Consider the following 22,222-nt stretch of genomic DNA (forward strand, 5'->3'; position numbering starts at 1 on the left):
GTCTGCAGAGCCAGAGGTTATCAGTGTTAAAGGTGCAGTACGCTGCTCTTGTGTTAACAGCACACTCATTTGTAATGTTTTGCCATTGTTCCTGTGGAATTTCACATTTCATTTACTTGACTACTGTCTGTAGTGGAGGGCCAAACCTCGGCAACAAAGGCCTGTTGAATATCAGCTGAAGTTTCAGGAGAAGTGACGGCAACAGCAGGTTTGCAGCTACCTTTCAGTTTCGATAAATCCTGTAAGAACTTGAATACAAATAAATGTGTGCAAGGAGCGGTTTTATTTCTTTGCTGTGCTGCATACTAACGCCGTTACCAGTCACAGTCAATATGACATTTAGAATTTATACATTTAAATAAATCTGGCAGATTTGGGTTTATCGGACGTAACTGCCAGCGTGCCGCTTTGAAACTAGATGCCTATGTTTGCAGAGCAGCAAAATATAAAAGCTTTACTACCGTAGTCAGAGGCGGCACAGCTACAGGTGATGACAAGCAGTGATAGAAAGCAGCATTATGTGGATGTTCAAATGTCACATGTGATTATTACTGAAGGGGTAAATCCTACATTCTGTTTTAGCATTCAATAGCACCCACACACCCCAATATTTCCTCTCTATTTCATGCAGGCTACTAATTGACTTGATTAAAAAAGCAACGTTGCTGCTAATGTAAGAAGAGGCAGTGAAGAGGACTTGAATACGGATGTGTAATATGTGCAGACTACGATACGCAAAGCTGACGCGAACAGAAGTGTAGACTGATGAATGGGACAAAAAAATGGACTGTTAGAGAGCCTGTGGCTTGGGGAATGAAACTATTTTTACGACAAATAGCCATTTGAACTCTGAATGACTACTTTCTCTCACATTGGAAAGGGAAGAAAGGAAGACTGGAGGAAAAAGGGAGAGTCAAAGAAAAGAAAAGAAAAGAAAAGAGAGACAGTGTTGCACGGTCAGCAGTGTTAGGAGAAGAGGGAAAAAAAGAGAAGCTCGGTCTCTAGATGTATTAATGATCCTCATGCTGCCTGTTCTCTCCAGAAAAATGCAATAACCTCCTCATACTTTCATCTGCCCGTCCATCATCTCCTCTCCTTAAACCCCTCTAGTCCCCTTGTTTCTACCTCGCTATACGCTGCCAAAACCTTCCCATGCTCCTTTCCCTGAACTCCATTCTGGTATCCTCACCTTCCCCATCCCCCTTTTTTTCCAAGGTCTACTACTCTCTCATCTCTGCCCCCGTCAGACACGGCAGCCGTCTGCTGCAATCTGACTTTGCCCCAGAGAAAGATCGAGGTTGTAGTGAGATCAATACAAGGCCAGCCATAGCTCAAGTAGATCTTGCTTAAATCTATGATGGATCTGTCTGCCTTTGCACCTGCCAGCTTTGACGGTTTGTTTGAGTGGCTGCATGCATACGAGAGAGAGAGAGGGAGAGAGAGAGAGGGAGAGGGAGAAATAAAGAGGGGGATAGAGAAAGAGAGAGAGAAAGAAGAGAAAGATAAGAAGAACCTGAGGGATTGATAAATGCAGGCAAGAGACAAGAACTGTATTGTCTCATAGGCTGTGATGAAAACCAGCTCCACTCGTTCCTCTACCTCAACAATGACACACACACACACACACACACAAAGTCTTTCACCAGGTTATGTGAACGTCATTCTTGACAGCTTAAGTTTCAGACGTTGCAGCAATGTGACAGCTCATTTTTCCCAGAGCAGACAATCACTCACTTTCTCTGTAAAGTAAACTTCTACAGGCAACTTCAGACTCTCTAACACACGGAGAAACACGTGTTCATTTCACTGTGTTCACTGTGCTCAACAGCCAGGTTCACTTCCATTGCTTTTTTAAACTCTGTGTCAGGTGCTAGTGTTGGAGTGTCTATTGTGCCGGTTGTGTCGATAGTTACCCATTGCGCTGTGTCTGTTGTTCTCAACGTCATCCGGTTTCAGGTTTAGGGCCAACTCGGTCTCCGACCCGGAGCTGCTGGCTGCGGTCGCCTCCTGATTCAATTTGGCAGCTGTGCTGCTGGCCTTTACCGATCCCTCCACCTTGTGGCTGGAGCTTTTCACAGCGGGCTGGACCCGCACAGACCCGCTCGCCGTGCTGCTGGTGAGGGTGCTGCAGTAAGAAACAGCCTGGTTGGGGTCAGCGTCCGAGTCGTCGAGGCTGTGGCTCAGTTCAGAGCTGGAATCCTGGACAGACAGGCTCTCGGTGGTGCTGCTGCTTGGTGTCGGGGAACTGGGGGTCGGGCTGGCAGCGCACACAGGTGAAGGGTTTGCTGTTGTTTTCGAGGGGACTGGTTTCACTGTTTGCGCTACCGCAGCGGCAGCAGAGACGGTGTTTGACTGAACCGCCTTGCGACGGAGGGCTGGGGTGGGGGTGTCGGTAGCGGGGCTATCAGGGGTGGGAGAGGCAGAGGGGTCTGGGGAGATGGAAGCTGGGGTGGGAGGAGGGGCCGGGGCCTTTCTTTTCCTCAGCTGGCTTTCTGAGCCGAGGCCCGTCTGATGGAAAATAAATAAAGGAGAAGGAGAGACACGGTAGAAAGTTAATTTATCTGAGCACCTTGTGCATTTGTCTGTGTGATCGCGTGTGTGGTGCAACCATAAATCAGTCTGTCAACCAGAACTGTAGTTGAGGTTACTACTGAGTAATTGAATCAAGTGGAGCTCTGGCAGGCGTCTGAGTCTTAAAATCCCTCAGAGTGCCAAAATTCCTTTTAAATTATCCTACAAGACATAAAACATCAGGCAGCGAAACAACTATTTTGATGCCGAGGTACGATAATAGATATTGAAACATTAAGTGTATATTACTGTGTTTCTCAAAATACTTCAAATCAACATCAACCATGATTCAGACGTCATAGCCTCGTACAACTGAATCGCTGATCACTTCAGGGCTGAAGTGATCAGCTCAGCTATTAGCAAAATGATGCAATGTCTTCTGTGTGCAAACACAAAAGAAATACATTGAGAAACTGTCTCTTCCTGTTCCCGTTCTCCAACACTCAGTTCAATTCAGTTCAAACACGATTGCTGGCATGATACAACTTGAGCCACTGAGGCAAGAAGTCAATGATCGGGAAGATACAAAATGACATCAAGTGACATTTGGCTCAGTGGGAACAAGTTCAATGGAAATCTGCCAATGGGTGTTTCAAAATGTTAACACTGCTTTCTGTTTTTCAAAATGATTGTGGAGGATTTTTTTTAGAAGCTTGCAGGAGAGGAGGATAGAGCAGGAAAGAGACAGAGAGAAGAGCAGGAAAGAGAGAGAGAGATAAAAAGGCGCAGATAGGATAAAACTGCGACTCATTCAGAAACTAAAAAGTGGAAAATGATCCGTTTTACTTATTCCATGGGGAGATGATTCACAATGGACAGGTTCCAACAGTAAAGATGTCTTTTGTTTTAAGAAATCCCAATTACTGCTGCGGAGTTTAACTTATCTTCACTCTGAAATGCAACAGAGAACATGCTCGGAGCTGCGTGCAGTGCAGTGGCGGGCCGTGCATTCTATACCTGCGCCTTCACTGCTGTCCTGCAGCTGAAGCACAGCTGCGGTTATTATTTATTTCATGTAAAAATGAAGCTCTATACCTAAAAAATGCACTAACTGCAGAATGCAGATACATGGCTACGTATCGAATATTTTCATAAATTATAATACATGTATTTATGAAAAATGATTAGATTATAAAATAGCTATAACTTTGTGATTCTGTCTAGGCCAGCAGAGAAGGCTTTGACGGCCCACCACTGGTGTAGCGTTGCATTATGCAGCAGGACAAGAGAGAGATAGAGCGAGAGAGCGAGAGCGAGAGAGAGCGAGAGAGAGCGAGAGAGCGAGAGAGAGAGCGAGAGAGAGAGATAGAGAGATAGAGAGAGAGAGATAGAGCGAGAGAGAGAGAGAGATAGAGCGAGAGAGCGAGAGAGAGAGCGAGAGAGAGAGATAGAGAGAGAGAGATAGAGCGAGAGAGAGAGAGAGATAGAGCGAGAGAGAGAGCGAGAGAGAGAGAGAGAGATAGAGTGAGAGAGCGAGAGAGAGAGCGAGAGAGAGAGATAGAGCGAGAGAGCGAGAGAGAGAGCGAGAGAGAGAGAGATAGAGAGAGAGAGCGAGAGAGAGAGATAGAGAGAGCGAGAGAGAGATAGAGAGAGAGAGAGAGAGATAGAGCGAGAGCGCGAGAGAGATAGAGCGAGAGAGCGAGAGAGAGAGAGAGAGATAGAGCGAGAGAGAGAGAGAGAGATAGAGCGAGAGAGCGAGAGAGAGAGCGAGAGAGAGAGATAGAGCGAGAGAGCGAGAGAGAGAGCAAGAGAGAGAGATAGAGAGAGAGAGATAGAGCGAGAGAGCGAGAGAGCGAGAGAGAGAGAGATAGAGCGAGAGAGAGAGAGCGAGAGAGAGAGAGCGCGATCAGGCCACCTTGCCTTTCTGCAGGCAAATCTAAATGGCCCCCCAACTGGTTGTCTTTCACTTCCTGGTCTCCCGCTTCTCTCCCTCTCTGGCATTCATACACACATGAATACAGACATACCAGTGGATGTGGGCCAAAGTTGAAGCTGAAATGGATGACTGACTTGCCTATGAAGATGGATATGTGTGTGTGTGTGTGTGCATGCATGTGTGTGTGAGAATGTTTATGTGCGTGTTCCCTGCAGAGTGAAAGACAAGACTGAAGCCAAGACCTGCCATGAAAGGAAGAGAGCTTCAAAACACATGCACACTTTTCTATATGTAGGAGCACATATACTCTCTTGCATATGCACACACACACACACACACACACACACGAGAAGCAACAGTATATCTCTTATCTCCGGCTGTAGCCCGGGTGTATGGATTTGGGAGTTGTTCGGGGTCGCGGGGTTAAGCGTGTGCTGCTCTCATGGTCCTTATTGGCACCATGCCTGGGAACGTAGCATGTACTTCAGATTGTTAGAGTCTCAAGACTGTATTATACCGCATTCAAGGTCACACTATACATTAAGTTAAGCTGACTATGTAATATCATTATGTATACACTGTGTTACGGAGGAGAATAGGTGTAGATTGTTAGGAAATATGGTCTTTTCAGTGTTTGAGTCTTTTTTCTTAAGATGTGGCCACTTGTGCTCACGTCTCAAGTCAACCTCGTGTCATGGCATCACAAGTCGAGTCACAACAGAGCAAAGGACAGCCAAAGTGCCGAGTGGATTCTCAGGGCCTGACGCTCTTAGTACGGTGTTGCAAATCAAATCACAAGCAGACACAATGTCAAATCAAATCACTGCAAATCTGCGGAGGTGAGGGATGAGTTCCCTGTGCAGCAGTTATTTCACAGAATACTGTGAAAGACACAGTACAACAGTTAAAGATGGTGGAGCGATATAATCCATCATGTGCAGACACAGAGATGCTAAACACCTCTTCCTGTTCCCATTCACTGGCTTTGAAATTGATTCATCATCTAGTCCATTTTTATTGAGGCACAATATTGAGACAAAGAGGTTCTTCGTTTATCACGAGGAGTCAGATTCATTGATGATCCTCTGTTTGTATTAAAATATCTACAGGGATGCAAATAACTGAAGACCCTCCTGGCCGTTTATCGAAATACACTCGAACTAAGAGAAACACAATCAACACGTCACCAGGAGTTTCTGATGATTAACAAAGGCTGGAGGGACGTCATCAGCCACCATCTGACTATCTTTGTCTCTATGCCAATGTGATTGTGTTTGTTCTACAGGAACAACAATTAACAAGAGAAAAATAGATTACAGAATAGATATTCAAAGCGTTCCTGTTTTTGTCTCGATAAACTGTGCTCGGACTGAAGACTGCCTGGGTCTAGTATTGACGGGGATGAGCTCTGCAGTGTAAATGCGGTCATATTTTTTTTTAACTTTTTTGATTATGCTAACTATACGTAAGCATAACGAAAATGTAGCGGAGAGAATGAATTAAATACATTTGTTTTGCTGAATTTAAGGTGCAGCCAGAGTCTCCCCCACCAATCACAAGCGGACAGGACAGAGCGCTACACCGATTAACGTGCACATCATGAACAAACGGTTGTTATCTACCAACATACTTCTTTGCTTGAACTCTTCTTGTCTGGTTCTGTGTCGGCTCTGATCAAAGAACGATACGGCATATGTGGACATGGGGCATTTTGAAGGGAATGCGCCTCAACACAAAAGGCCATAGAGGGCCATGCGAGGACAGTCTGGTGTGTCCATTAAATTTTCCACTCGAGAGGCCCCATGTTGGAGCATGTTGATCAGATAGGGCCACCCAGGGAGGCTTCAACCTGGTGGCGTGACCATTCATCAGTTGTTTTGAAGGACTCTTGATGGGTGAGGGGCTTTCTTACAGGGCAACATTACCGCCGATGTGGAATGTGAAATACAGTGTGTGTGTGTGTGAGAGAGAGAGAGAGGGGGGGTCAAACTGTATTTGTGGGTGCTTGTGCATGTCAAGTACATTAATATCTGCAAGTGTGCGCGCAGATGTATGTGTATGTATATGTATGAGCATGTCAGGGATAATAACAGCGGCTGAACTGTCTCACCACTGAGGTCAACAACATCCTAACAGAAGACTGGAAGACAGTTAGTGTGTGTGTGTGTGTGTGTGTGTGTGTGTGTGTGTGTGTCATAATGAACACGTGTGTGATGTATGATGAAAAGAGTTTTATGTTAAATGTCTTAACAATGTGTGTGTGGAAGGGGGGTGGGGCGTAGAAGAGGCTAGTTAAGGATAAGGAGACACATGGCTGACCAACTTCCATTGTCGTCTACTTTGTCCTACTAACCCACAGACATTGAATGTTTAGAAGTTAGGTTAGAGGAATCACTGTAGGATGACATATTGGCAGTAGCAAGTTCTTACATTTTAATGTTTATAATTTGTCCTTGACAAATGACTTAAATGATTAATCAACCCAAAGCAACAAAAGGCGTATTCACAAAGTGTATTCACTCACTGCTTTCTAATTTGAATCCCCAACAGATCAGTGATTAGTTACCGCTCTAAGATTGCGATGCATCCTGATTATCGGTTTGCTGCAACTCCACACGTTTAGAGGAATCCTACCTACAGCTCACTACAGCCAGCACAACCTGCGGACATGTAGTGCACATGTACATGTGTCACATTACATTACTGTGAGGAGTAGTCATGTTGTTAGTAGGCATCTGTATGACAGAGGCCAAATTCAATAACAGCACAAGAGTAAATTAGGTTAAAAAAAATGTACAATAATTCAGATTGTTGTTTTCCATGTAAATCTTGTGTATATTCTGACTAAAATCGGAATATATAAGATGCAATACAACGTGTGTTATATTAGATCTTTTTGTCATTACATCAAGGCCCTTTTGACGATGTATGTAAAATGTACATTGCCCTACGAGAGCCAGAGCACCTGCTGTTTTCAACTGGAGCACAAATTAACAAAAACAGCAGTTCTGTAGGAAGGATGAAGGAGTAGGATAAGAGATGAACAGAGGAAGGGCTGCTCCCAACTGATCCAGATTTTAAAAAAGAAATGTTGTTCCTGCAGAATACGTGGAGAGATGCAGTAGATTCATGTGGCAAAAGGTTAAAAACTACTACTTTCCTTCTTTGCTCTCTTGTTCCCTCACAGATTCTTATTTGAACAAAGCTTAACCTATCGAACCACAAATAAAACAGGCACTAGCAGCGATAAAAACCAGCAGCTGACTCGGGGTGGGAATCGCCAGAGATCTCGCGATACGATATTATCGCGATACTTCGATATTATCACGATATTGCGATATTATCACGGTGCTTTCACGATACTGCGATATTCTCAGTGTTGTGATAACATATATTGCGATTTATTACTTTTTTCAACTTCAAATTATGTCCCCAAAGGAAAACTGTGTCAACAACATGTTTTATCTGAGTTCTTTCTCTGATGTCTCCATCTTTGTTTGGACCAACTTCCTACCAATCACGCACGCAGACCCGGCACCTCTGCTGACCTCACCAGAAAACAACTCCGCACCATCTAGTGGACTGAAAAAGCAATTGATTTGATTATTTTATTTTTAAATAGTTTATATCATAAAAGATCGATACTTGGCGTCCGTGTATCGATATAATATCGCCACGCAAAATATCGCGATACTATGCTGTATCGATTTTTCCCCCCACCCCTACAGCTGACCTTCTTTCGTGATGATGTTAAGTGGGGGGCGTGAACTCATCGGCTGAAGCTGTGAACAGTCGACAAGTGTTGCAAAAGAGACAAAGCAGAGGGTGCGCAGCAGAAGAAAAGCTCATATGGAGGGGTAATAATTAGGGGTGTAACGGTTCACAAAATTCACGATTCGGTACGTTTCGGTACAGTAGAAAACTATAAATGCCAGAGAAATGTACTTGATTTTAAAATACATTTATTCATTACAACTAACATCATGAAGTTATTCTTTGACTTTGAACAATGATGGAACTATACCTGAGTGACTCATCTTCTGGGGTGTCTTCTTAGCAACACATAAGCATAAAAAACAAAAACTGCTCCTTAATGTTATGTAGTATTGTTACTTACATCTTGCAAAATAGATTTTTAATCTCAATGGGACTACCTGGTTAAATAAAGGTTTAAAAAAATAAAAATTTAAAAAAATTTAAAAAAAATTTTTTATTCAAACATATTCGGTTCGTCATGCGTACCGAACCGTGAGCCTCGTACCAAACGGTTCAATACGAATACACGTACCGTTACACCCCTAGTAATAATATAAAGAAAAGACAGACGGATGACAAAACAAAGAAGAAAAACAGACGCAGAGAAAGGAAAATCCTGACTGAACACAGATCCAGTAGCAACTTGTGTTTTGTCTGGCTGATTAAACCGGAGCTGTGCATGAGAGCAGATTAAAGTTAGCTACCGTTGTTGACAATTATACGTGAGTGATGGATGGCTGTGAAAAACAAGCCTCCCTCTGCTGCCAACTCTCTACTTTCACACAGAAAAAAAAAGGCGAGCCAGCTCGATCAATCAAGAAGCCACACAGACGCAGGCAGGAAAGCAGCACGTACGAAAACAAATCCATGCAAACGCAGAAAACTCTGAGGACAGTAACGGGCAGAATGTTTAACACACACGCATAACTGAGTACATACAATGCATGACACGGACGCGCACACACGTCCAGACAGCCGTAGTTCAGACTAAACTAAGCGCTTATTGATTAAAACACCGAAACTATACTTCTGTCTCCCGCAGTAAGGCAATCACATGGTGTCAGAGCTGCCCTTGGGCAAACCTTTGTCAGATCTGACAGCTGGATTTCCCTCAAGAAATGTAATCGCAAACAACTGTAACAGTTCAACTGCCAGCATGGTTCATTCGTGTTCTTCCAAGTGAGAAACATTTTTAATTCCCCACATCCTGGTTTCACAGCAAACAGATGTGATGTAAGTTATGACTTTCCGTCTGGCTCAGATCTCCCTCTCCTGGCTTTAGGGTGCACAATAAAACAAGAGATGTTTCTGCATTAAAAGTCGATTGAAAAGCCTTTGTTCCAGCTCTATATACATCTATAATACTGCCGATTACCTAATTCATGGGCAGTCCAGGGAGATTAGTCTGGTGAGTGTTGTACAAAGGAGTGTTCAATTTGCTTTGTCATTTGGTGACAGGAGTTCAAAAACGTCGGTTAAATGAAAAATCGGAGTGAAAGTCTGTAATAAGCTGCAGGTTAAACATTTGTAGACTTTTCTCACAGACTGCCTGCTTACTGCCACTGATCTCACTGCTACTTCACCCTCTGAACTCCGACGCCGCTTGTCCCCTGTTGAACTTTTCTCCCATCGTGTCCTGATAGGTGAGGGTGGTGCTCAGGGCATGCCAACCACATTTCATGCACTACGGCATTTTGGAAATATGATCCCAAAGCTTATACATAGTTAATGTTGCACGGCTAGAATAAACTCACACTTATATAAGACCTGATGTTGCCTTACTTTGACTCTCTGTGACCCTCCAAGTCACTCACTTTCTCTCTTTTGGTCTGTATCGCTCTCTCTCTCATTCTCTGTTGCGTCAGCTGTCTGTCTTTATTTTTCAGTCTCCCTGCACACACACAACACACACAAGTGCACTCAGGAAGCACCTTCTGTTACCGAGCATTGAAGCAGAAAGCTCAGAATTTCTCTGAACGTCTTTTTTCCACAAGAGGCAAAGTAGACATGGCTTTCTTTCCAAACCACAATATCAGATTGCCTATCACCGCTGGAACAAACAACAAGGTTGTGTTTCTCTGCACTCGATGTTCCAAAACATCATTTAAATCAGTGCTGCTCGCATAAAGACAGACACAGATTGTTGTTTGCGAAGCTGGAGAAAGAAAACTGTAAAGCTCTCTTGACTCCGGCACGAGGGAACATCTGATTCTCCTGCGGTCGAAGATGGCGGTACACTCTTCCTGGAACGCTGCGTCATCTGTTTTTTAGTGCCATGAGTGCTGTTCATATTCTCATTTCTGTATAAAGCAGCTGGTTCCTCCGACATCAAGAAGGACGACGATCTACTTCCATTACTGCAAATGAAATGAGAGCGTCAATAGAGACGGTAAAGTTTTTGTTTCAACGCCCCGAAAGCAATCCATATTGCGCAAAAAATTGGATAACTACCACATATGAAAGTATAAAATACAATGCTGTGACTGTAATGGTCACTCTGGTTAGTAAAAAAAATATATATATACACCGGTACACACACACACACACACACTGTGAAACATGTGCAACGACACCAACATAACATACCAACATGTTAATCTCATCCAAACTACTCAAGTAAGTATTTAAAGAAATTAAACATGAGCCCAACAACATATGGAAAATAAAAGCAAAGACTGCAAGAGTGAAATGTAGCAAAATAAAATCTTAAATTGATCATTTGTGATCCGCAGTCGACCTTAAAGAGATTTGTTAGGCAATGTTCATTCTAACTATGATTTAAATGACTTCCCCGAGTATTCTCTGCTTGTCCAAAGTCCATCTGAAGCATTTAGCTTCATGATAACAATCTCATCACCCTTATAGCTCATAATATGATGTCGGTGTCTATTACTGAGTCTTGTACGTCACGATTAGTTGACCACCTATAGCTTGTTCGGCTCAGAGGGGAGCTCCACAGTGAGGACAGCCCTCATGGAGAGCCGTCCTCAAGTGAGCTGCTGTCGTGAGCCTAACCCTGCTCTATGACAAGCACACACATTCCCTCAGCACACCTGTACATCTATTAAACCATTAAATCATAAACGTACAGCTCGACATCTTGACATGCTGCCGTGATGCGATTGACGTGTATAATTGACGTGTATAATTGCTCCACAGATCCGAGTCACTGTTGAATGCCAATGGCCCCGACGAACCGTCCTGAGAAGACCCGGCTGTTATAATTCCCCTCACCTGTCATGACACTAAATCATTTTTAATCACAAACACAGGCCTGGCAGGCTGCCAACACCTCACACCTCTGTGCTGTCCTCGGATCACACTGGCTAATCACAGAGTCCCTTCTTGTGGAACAACATCAAACCATCAATCAATCATTTTATCTTTCCATCCATCCATTCATCTATTACTCAATAGGGTGACAGCGTAAATGTTTTAAAAAATCTACATTAAACAGACATGTTGCTATTCGGTTGTTCTTGTATATAAGATATACGTTACGTGTGACTTGTTGACTATATAAGGCTGAACTGTTGATGAGACCAGCGGGACGCATCGACAGCCTGTCTTCAATCTCTCAACCCGAGGGAACGGAGAGGCGGTATGGCACCGCAGTATGGCCATACATCAACATACATGAGACAGACAGGGAGATGGAGAAATCTATTGTTCGACCAATCATCAAGTCCTCAGATAACCTTCCCGACTGTGAAGCTGCTCTTGTGAGACAGTGGTGTCTCAGCACTTCTGCTCTGGTGTCTATCATCTGGTGGACGGATGAAGTATCAGCACAGCTACAATTTGCCGTTCTAAAAACAATCAAGGCAGCTGTAAGGGGCTTCTTATTAATAGAGTCACAATGCACTGCAAAAAGAAAAGAGCAAACGGCTATTTAGTTGAAATGAATCCCATAAAGCAGGAGTCACTCATAGGCCGGACCAAGACGCCGTTGTATCTGGACCCTGGACTTATAACCGATAGATATTTGGGAATTTAAAGTTTTGACGGAGTGCTTCAGAGTCACTTCACACCTGAATGAACTGAATTTAAAGCTGCAGGACAATTCAGTTCAATTCAAGTTCAAAGTATTTCATTTTAAGACGCAAAGAATGAACATTTTTCAAAAGCTTTCTGTTATGAATTTTTTATTTTTTTTGAAATCCAGCCCTTATTGTCATTGTAATGAGAGAAGAACATTTATTTATTGTTAGAGTATTTATTATTTATAATTCATCCAGTTAAATTTGAAAACTGATGATGAATAATGTTGAGATATGATTAAATTGAACTTTCTTTATTTGATTTGACAGTCAGTTGTTGACTACATACAGATGTTAATACAACTGCTGGCTACTTCAATAATTATTGAATATTAATTGAATACCGCTTCAGAATTTCGGCTGACAATCAAAACTAGCCATATTTATACTTTTCTGAAATGGTCCACTGGCAGCTACATGATTGTTAAACTCACTCTACCATTACCAAGTTCAGCGGGCAGACAATGGAATATTTTGATTCAGCTGAAGTCCACCCAAATTAGATTAAAGATGGCCTCTTTAGGAATGAATTTTGATCCGTGTGCTTTTGTGGCATTATTGAATTACCGTCTACTCATTAAGAACAAAAGATCCGATCATCCAAGCTTGTTTTTGCACTTTCCTTTCCTGCTCCTCCACGCTCAGTTCAGTGTTGTTACTTAAGCTATAGCTGTAAGGAGAAGAACACCATGCTCCCTGCCGTCGTGAGAACTAAATTGCCTCTCGATAACATCCAGCAATAACACTCACTTCTCGAAAAAAACAAAGCTTATTATCGGAGGGAGGGAGGAAGGATGTTGGTTGCTAAACACCATTTCCCAGCATGCTGCCATAACACTATAATGAGACTGCAGGGAGCCCTTTCTTTAATGCAGACGATACAGGTCACTCTGACTGCGAGGAGCTGATCAGGCCAAAACACCCCAAGGAGAAGCTGCGTCAAACAGATTGCAGCTTTCAGATTTACTACTTCGGCTCGCTCCTGAGAGCGGAGGGATTTTGATATTTTACATAACTGGACCGCTCCTAAGTAGAAAAATGAAAGAATGTATCATTATTATAATCCCAATCACACATTGTTGGAGAGTGTATGTGTGTATGAAGAAGGTCTTCATACAATAATCCATTTATTTCTGTATGTCTTTTCTTGTGTGTGAGTTTGTGAGATGTTGTGTTCGTCCTGCAGGTGTGAATTAGTGTTTTCACCGCACTGGATGTACTGTATATAAGGTTTTACTCGCAATTTAGAACCCGGCGTTATGTTATGATGTAAAGCTCTGTTAGTAGTTTGCATCATCTCATCAATGTGTCTAAATCTGACCAACGCACAGCTCTTTAAATCTCCTCACCTCATAGCCCTCAAAGCTAGCGTGTCCCATGGTGGGTGTTGGGGCTCCGGGTAGCGCTGGGGCCCTCCTCTTCCTGGCCTCAGCCTTGGGAGACATCCTGGGTAGGTTCATGACGGACTGAGACTGGCCTAAGGTGCTGGGCCGGTCTTCTACGCTGGGGACCCCTGACGCGGTGGACAGACCCTGTGGGTGAAGTCAAAATAAAGAGGGCGAGGTAAGTCTGACAAATATGGACGCAAGTGTACACATGAACAAACATGTAAATGTAGGCGATTTAAGGACACTTCGCTTCCAATCTCAAGTGAGTCAGACACATGCCCACTGAGCGTGAGGCGTATGAATTGGTCATGTTGCTGTCGTGCCACCCATAACTGAAATGCCTTGAAGGATTCCCTTTAGTAATCTCTGCCTCTCCAAAGGCTATTGGAATTATTTGGCTTTGTTATAACAATGTCATTATCCTTATAGCTTATATTATGATGTCAATCATATTATATATCAATTACTATGTCTTGTGAGTCACAATAATCCTAAAAAAACTAAAAGAATACAGATCAGAAGCCCAGCAAAATGTAACTGAAAACTGTTACATAGTAAGATATCCTGACAGGACTCATATCACTGGTTCTGTTGATTTCAAGGGTTGATTTTATGGTTAAAAGGGACAGCTATCATAAGCATTCATATGCATATACTATGCATGCGATGAACATTTGGCCTAATCCATTCTGTAGTCACAACAATTATTGCAACATTCATTTGACAAAGTTTGAAAGTGCATCCGCATTTTCAAAAGGGTGGCTGCTTCTGACCAAAAGATTGGAACAAAATAAAAAAACTGATCAAAGAGAGCTCAAAGTGCTCCTGAACATCTGAATGTCCCCGTGGCTCAGCTTGGTACAGAGCCTTGGCACAACGGGGGGAACCAAACCATGACTCACAGCCCCGTGATCTAAGAAAATAAATTAATTGGACCCAAGGTTAGAACATCTCACAGTGGGGAGGGATGGGAAACGAACAGGGGAGAAAGGCCTTGAGTAGAGCAGCAGGCATGTCTGCAGCTTTTTTTTACTTTGGGGACATTTCACATACAGTATGTGTGTACAAATATGTTTGTCTTAATTTATACATTACAGCATGCTAAATAATATTCTGGTGTAGTGTTGCCTCGCACTGAACTTGAAGAGATAGTGTAGCAAGATATGTTCGTACTGTTGAGCGAGGAGACCACATTCACCAGATAAATCTCACCTCTAACCATTTGTGAACATACTAAATAACAAAATATCCAAACACTATGGCCCTTGTGTTAAAAACTTAAAGTCACACCGAGTATATCTGTGATTCACAAAAAACAAACAAATGGCAAAAAAAAAAAAATACATTCAAGCACATTAACACAGTACAAAAAGAAAATGGCTAAAACTAAAATACGAAATCAAAGTATTTCCCCCTGTGCTGTGTGACAGAGGTCAGAGCAGGGTAAGGAGGAGGGGAGCTCGATGGCAGACGGGGACTGACTGAACAGAAAAAGAGCCGCTGAAGGACGTGACGGATTGATGTGATTTCTATTTGGAATCCTAAAAGAAGAGGAGCTTGCTTTCACCTTTCCAACATCTAACGTTCAAAGCAGGAAATTCACATGAACTCTGTGTGACTTTTTCACCTGTTCTCTTCTACTCCTTCCCTCTGGTAAACAACCTGAAATCTGTCAAAACAGTGGGAGAGGAAAAGGGAGCTGGAACAAACGTACCACAGCAAATTCACAGAGTCCTCCTCATAATTACAAAGCGCATATTTTTCAAACGAGCGTATTGAACTTCTGCAGAACTTCTTCATAAGTGCCGTGACTTGCATACGGTATTTCTGGGGAATGCTTTTTAGCGCTTATATGACTGATCCTACTACAAACCACACATGCAAATGCAAAAATCTCTTGTAGTCTATAGAAATATCAGAATCACCCTACTAATCAGAGTTAGTCTAACTTCAGCGGAGAGGACAAGTTCTCCTCCAAAGCAAACGGATGGCAACTCGGGGGTTGCTCTGTATATTAAGAAGACTTACAGGCTGAGCTAAATACAAAACACAATACAGAAAAGATCAACATTTTTGCTCTTTGACAAGTTGCTTCAGGAACAACTCCTGACTGAAACGCAATGTTTCACTGCCCTCTATGGTTGAAACCTGAAAGTCAGTTTCACCCCTGATGGGTGTGGTCAGAAGTGTGAACTTGTCCTGTAACCACACCCAACAGTGATGTCATGGTGTCAAAGGACCACCGGAAGTCATCAAAGACGAGACTTCCAGTCAAGTTACTTTTCAAACACAAGCACATTTATACATATAGTACGACAATGACAATGTACTACAATGTGAATAGTAAGAGCACGTATTAAATGTGGGACCTGCACCGTGGTGTGGTGTGAGCATTGTCGCCTCACAGCAAGAGGCACCTGGGTGCACCGCCCCTCCGTGTGGAGTCTGCATGTTCTCGCCGTGTCAGGGTGGGTTATCTCCGCGTTTACCGGCTTCCTCCCACTTGGGTTAATTGCCCGTAGGTGTGAGTGTGAGCGTGAATAGGTCAGACCTGTGCCATACTTTAATATCTATGAACCTGAACTGTATCTTCATCTGCGCTTGGAGTAATGATGTTATCGAAAGTATTAATGCCGCAGAGAAATTCTTGAAAACCAGAAATTTGTGTAAATTATATCCATGTAGAATCATGTTTATTGGTGGCCAAATAATTGAATATCATTGGTACTGGAGCCTTGAGGTCCGAAAAATGCTCTCACAATTGTGAGGCTCCCAAATTGTGTAATTGCACGTCATTGCTGTGATGGGAGGATGAGGAGGTTGGAGCAGATAGGATGTGTTTCAAAAATTGTTCTGCTCAAACACCTAAAAGCTGGCCCACATCCCTGCCTCTTTGGGAATGTTGGTTATGGCCAATATGCTGCTCTGAGATACTTAATAAGTATACTTGATAAGTATGAGCCAATCAAAAGTAAACTGACACAATCAGCAAAAAAACAAGAAAAAACAAGCACATTTCCCTTTATAAGAGAGCTTGCTTCAGAAGCAGCACTGCCCCATAACATGATGCTATCTAAACATGTTGGTGTTTTAAGACCACACACACACACACACACACACACACACACACAAAGCAGTTTAGCCCTGAATGAACAATTAGCGATAAGAGGCTGGGCTTTTAGTGCTAATGTAGCCAAGGTAGGGTAATATGATGCCTTTAGGCTGATAACACTCTACGTGTGTGTGTGTGTGTGTGTGTGTGTGTGTGTGTGTGTGTGTGTGTGTGTGTGTGTGTTGCTTGTGTGCACGAATGCATGTGTGTGGTCTGATAACAGTCCCTGGCTGAGAAACAATCCTATCAGAGAGAAAAGGCTGCATTACAGCCCACTGGCAGTGGCTGATATTATAGCAATATTAATACATATTAATTAGCTCCCACTGTCTTATACATTTCAGTTTTTAAAATGACATTTCACATGAAAGCAAATGGCCCATACTCTGTCTAATTCATGCTCCGCTATCGTCTTTTCTTGGTCTTCCTTTATTGTTATTTCATCAATTTGATCTTGAGGAAGAGGATGATGATGGTGACGACGAAAACGACTCAATGTTGACGAGACATGGAAGGAAACGCTGAGAACAAAGAGCTGGAAGGGTGGAGCAGTCCTTCCAAGAGCTTTGTGCTTGGGCCGGACAGAGAAGTGAACCAGAGTGAGCCGGCCGGTGGTTTTTTTTCCAGCTAATGTAATCGAACGCCATATTGATCTGAGGTGAACCACAGATGGCTGCTGATGACCTGAAGTTCATGGCTTCCAAATCAAATTAACGTGATTACGTTACAGATCTGACAGAGCTGTTCGACGCAGCCTCTAAACGTGCGTGTGCGTCAACATGAATGTAAATGCCACACACACACACACACACACACACACTGGAGTGGTTGTAGGGAGATTATATTGCGGCTCCAGTTTGTTGTGAATCTCCCCGAAACTGGTCAACACCAGTCATATGGGCCGCTGTGGACACGGATCCCTCTTGGTCCTTGAGCACAGACTGTACACTCCCTCATAAGTGGGAGCTCCTCTTTTGGGGCGTGAGAGTGAGAACACGCCGCTGACCAATCAAAGGAGGCACTTGCTGCCCTCTGGAGGACATCAGTGCTCATAACCACAACTCAATACACATCGCACAGGAGCAATCAGCAGACAATTCTGGAGGCCGTGTTCTGTAAAGATTGCCCTGAGGCTGGTAATAACTAGGAAGGAAAGGAAACCTGAATGTGAAAACATTTTACACTAAAAGTAATAAGCTTTGATCATACTGGCATTGTCAACCAGCACTGGTGCCACCTTCCTCACCCGATCAACATTTCTCAACAGTTCAAGAAACAGAGCATCTCTAATGTCTTTTAGTGTTTCTTCACAATCTACCATGATGTTGAATATAACAGGCATGCAGTATGTTGTTTCTGTAAAAAACATTATTTACCCAGACTTCAACAGAAAAGGCTTTTATATTAATGCCATATGAAAGTACCAGCAGCCATACAATAAATGGACATAACAACAGGAACCCCCCACACCATGTGATAAAACCCAATACCACTGACCTGCAATAGGAAGTACTAGCTTGTGTAGTTTGACCAATTTCTGTTGATCCAACCCTGTGTTAGTGCTTGTGGTTTGTGCTGGTTTGTATTATATTGTACAGGGGTTCCTGTTATTCCGTCCACATTATATGATTGGAATGCGTCAGAGACGAGTTAAGGTGAGATCACAGTAAAACCAAACCCCACTTTGATTTGACTCATCACACCTGGACCCCGTCAGATGCGTTAGTAGTACTTACGTTAGATTGAGTGTCTGTTATTTGGATAACTTTATCACCACAGTCATCCGTGTCCATAGATGTTGTGTCAGTCTGCAAACGGAAGGCACAGCTAACATGTAGCATTCCACTGTTCAGCAATGCAGTTAGCCTCGGCTAGCAATCTGAGCAAGTATGAATGGCATGCACCACTCAAGGTTAGCTTGTTAATTATTACACAGCAATATATTTCCCACGACACTGGTGCAAATGAGTCATGCTAAACTTAGTGGACAGTTATGACGACATTAGAGGGGAGGGGCTGTTAATTCTATCAATACAATGAATCACTGTGTCTGTGACCAACATCAACTTTGATAATAAAACTGCTGAAAGGGAAATTGTTAAAGAGGGAGAAGAATACTAAAACATTAACAAATTGTCAAAAAAAAAAAAAAAGCAGCAACAGAGATCTGGAGTCTTACCTTGGTTTTCCTCCTGCTGAATTGGAAGATACCCAAGAGGCCTTTCTTCTCTGCTCTGTTCAGACTGGTAGTACTGGAGCGCATGGAGTCTATGAAAAAGAGGAGGAGGAGGAGGGGGAGAGGAGTTGGACATGATAGTGTAAGTGACTCATAAAAAGCAAAAAAGTCAGGTTCAGTCTGAGGAATTTAGTAGAAATGAGTGCCTAATGATCGCAGCATGCGTGGGTTAATTAGATAACAAGAGATTGCCAAGATAGTAGGATACCGTGATTCCTATGATATCCAATATATGTGCTTTGCTTTATCTGTATGCTCTTTAATTGGTTGTTTTAAAACATTTTGGAACGGTCTGCATACTCCACCTGATTTTATTCACAAAGAAGCGAACAGAATAATCCTCTGAGTTTCCTCAGCAGAGGGCGCTATAGCTTTATTCTTCTCATGGACCACCTCTGTCTGTCCCAGTCTACAAAGCGGTGAGTTAAGAATGTCTCATGATAACACTGTTGACTTGAGGGCAGGGAGGGAATGTAAACTAATTAAAACAATCACAGAGCTCTACGACTGCGTTCTGAATAAAAAACGCAAACTAAGTCAACAGCAAATCATTTCAAATTGACCGCATAGATGATGTTTCCACAAGTATCAAAATGAAAACATTAAAACTAAAATTGTTTCTTTGAGATGGGTGGCTATAGCAAGCAAACAAAGCAAAAAAAGCAGGGTTAATAAGCAAGCGGCAGTACGTTGGGTTAAACAGCTACGTGGTTGGAACCAGCTACACGTATCATGACTTTATACCTGAGTAGTTAAGAGCTGGAGCAGAAGCCCGCTTAGGCTGGAGAACTGGAAAACATAACAAGCTTTAAAAACACAGGAAGTCATTTATTGGACAACTGACCTGCATCAAAAACAATCAATCGATCTGTTCTATTTGCAATGTTGTAGCACCGCAACACCGCCGGGAGTGTTTCACCACTGAGTGCATTTAAACACATCATGACACAAACTAAACGATGAACCAGGCTCCATAGAGAACGCTTGAATAACAGAATACAACCGTTACGTAATACTATTTGACCATAAACATTGAGTAATGTTCTAAATGTCCTTGCTTGCATCCGTCATGACCATAACTACAGTATCTGGAATTTTGGGTGTGACTGTTACCATGGTAATGACCCACGATATCAGATCTTAGACCATAATTCAACTTACTATCAGATAAAAACACAACATTCTAGTTATTGTACCCCCAGGGACACACTGTATTTACCAAGGTTCATTTAGATGAAAATATTATGGCGGCTTTGCCATATGGATGGCTGTCCTCAATCAGCTGGTAGAGAGCGGAGGTGAATAAGAAAACCCTCATTTGTGCTCACTTAAGGTCCCTAAACAGAAGCTCACAAGACACAGAATGACGAAACATATAAGTTCTGTTGTGCAACTGTGTTATTCTCATCATGAATATAAAACGTTGCTACATCTTACATACAACATTGCCTTTTTATGGTGGCTTAAGATAAAGCTGTCAAATTTGTAGCACAGCTAAAAACTCTATTGATGTTTAATTCATAGGGCTCTATTCATGTTTAATTCATTCAATCGAACAAAACGAAATAACTATGTAAATAATTATATTAATAACCATTTTTTCACATTTAAAATTTATAAAATTATATTATTTAAAGTGGCTATAATGATGTTTTTTTCTGATTAGAAAGTAAATATTGATTGCACAATGTGATAGCTATTGAATAATGACACCTTTAGTGTCTGCCGGTTCCATCTCCCGGGGAAATGAGGGCTGGATTTACGGCTTTGTTAACCATTGCTCAACCAAAACAGCCAAAGGATAGCCCCTTTGTTTTACCCGGTAGCTATCCCCAGTTACCAACGAGTATCAATGTCTTTGAAGTTACTATCCCCAGTAGCGTATGTGGCCCACGGTGGAACAATCCTTGTAACTGTGGGGGAGAAAGAAATACAGTGTGTGTCCTACTCCTGTATGGTTGGTTGTCGCCAAGTTCTGAGGAAAATGGAAAGCGATCCGGTTGTTTTTGCGACAGAAGCACCAACTATGATACCACTTGGAGACGCTAAGGAGGGGAACGTTGAAAAGTTGTCTGCTTTTGAAAATGTGGTTACTGTTCTGGGTACTTAATATACATTGAATATTGAGCAATCTAAAAGTGACTGAACCCCCAAAAAAGAAAAAACGAAATAGACAGAATCAAGTGATCAAGGTTTACCTAGACTCTGATTGTGTATGTAGAGCTCCTTGATCCCCAGCTCTGTTAGCGATTTGTCCAGCGGCAACTCGTGGCGACTGATGCTGTCCTTCAGCAGCAGGACGTGTGCAGGCTCGAACTCGCACTTGTCACAGATGACTGGTACCAGAGCCTGTAGGGGTACAAACGGGTTGACCCGTACCACTGCCTTCTGGCTGCCGTGGTAGTTCACCATCAAACGCACCGTTTTCTGCCGTAGAGAGGGGAGAAGGGTGGGAACAGAAATGGAGAAATGGGTGAAATAAAAAGGCTAATTGGGGCTCACTGTTGTGACTATTGGAGGCATTTTCAGATTCTGCAGTCACGGAACAGGGATTTGAACCAGTAGGATAACAAGAGTGTAAAAAGATAAACAAAGTGAAGGTCCTCTGTTGGCTACATCTCTGCTGAAGAAAGAAGGAAACAGGACGGCCTTGATGGAAGAAAAAAGACAAAAAGAATCAAAGCTCAAAGAGCAGACAGTACAGGTGAACTGAATGAGTTGCTGTCTGAAGGTTTTATAGAGGAAGAACAAAACGCGTGAAATGTAAAACATGTGCAAAGGAGAGATGGAGAAAGAAAAGACACTTCAACAATGAGTAACTTAAGCTTAGACTTTGGTTGCTGACAGAAAAAAAAGGAGCATTTTATAGACCAAAGATGATATCTGTGTGCATAATGTGTGTGCATTCATGCACGTGATCTTTGATGTCTGTGTGTAAACCTAGACTTTACAGAGTGTTCTATTATGGAGACAGAAGGGCCACTCTGTGCGACGGTCTTCATCACTAAGTGGTTCACATCAGCCTCTATAAAAACATACTCCAGTCCAAGTGCCTGAAATATTCTTCTTGCGCAGGATTCTGCCAAAAGGTAACGAACGTCTCCAGTAAGACACCAGTGTCACGGTCAAAACTGTCAAAAAAGATGACAGAATAGTAGACATTAGAGGGGTACAGGGGTCCTTCGGTTATCTTAAAGTAGGGTGAGGGGGTTGGTGTTGCTGGATGAAAGTGGTGGACATTTT

The 22,222-nt window shown here is 42.7% G+C and overlaps 1 protein-coding gene across 1 annotated transcript in view; it reads right to left on the minus strand.

Moving 5' to 3' along the window:
* Positions 1-22,222, minus strand: part of cobl (cordon-bleu WH2 repeat protein) — a 50,048-nt gene that overhangs the window by 11,825 nt on the left and 16,001 nt on the right. The window contains exons 5-10 of the mRNA XM_079275552.1: positions 21,178-21,406; positions 19,724-19,768; positions 18,923-19,011; positions 18,480-18,551; positions 13,593-13,775; positions 1,914-2,508 (exon numbers count right to left, since the gene is read on the minus strand). Coding sequence (XP_079131678.1) covers positions 1,914-2,508; positions 13,593-13,775; positions 18,480-18,551; positions 18,923-19,011; positions 19,724-19,768; positions 21,178-21,406 — 1,213 coding nt within the window. The remainder of the gene's footprint in view (positions 1-1,913; positions 2,509-13,592; positions 13,776-18,479; positions 18,552-18,922; positions 19,012-19,723; positions 19,769-21,177; positions 21,407-22,222) is intronic.

This window comes from Melanostigma gelatinosum (genome assembly GCF_949748355.1).
Source record: "Melanostigma gelatinosum genome assembly, chromosome: 9".
Lineage (NCBI taxonomy): Eukaryota > Metazoa > Chordata > Actinopteri > Perciformes > Zoarcidae > Melanostigma > Melanostigma gelatinosum.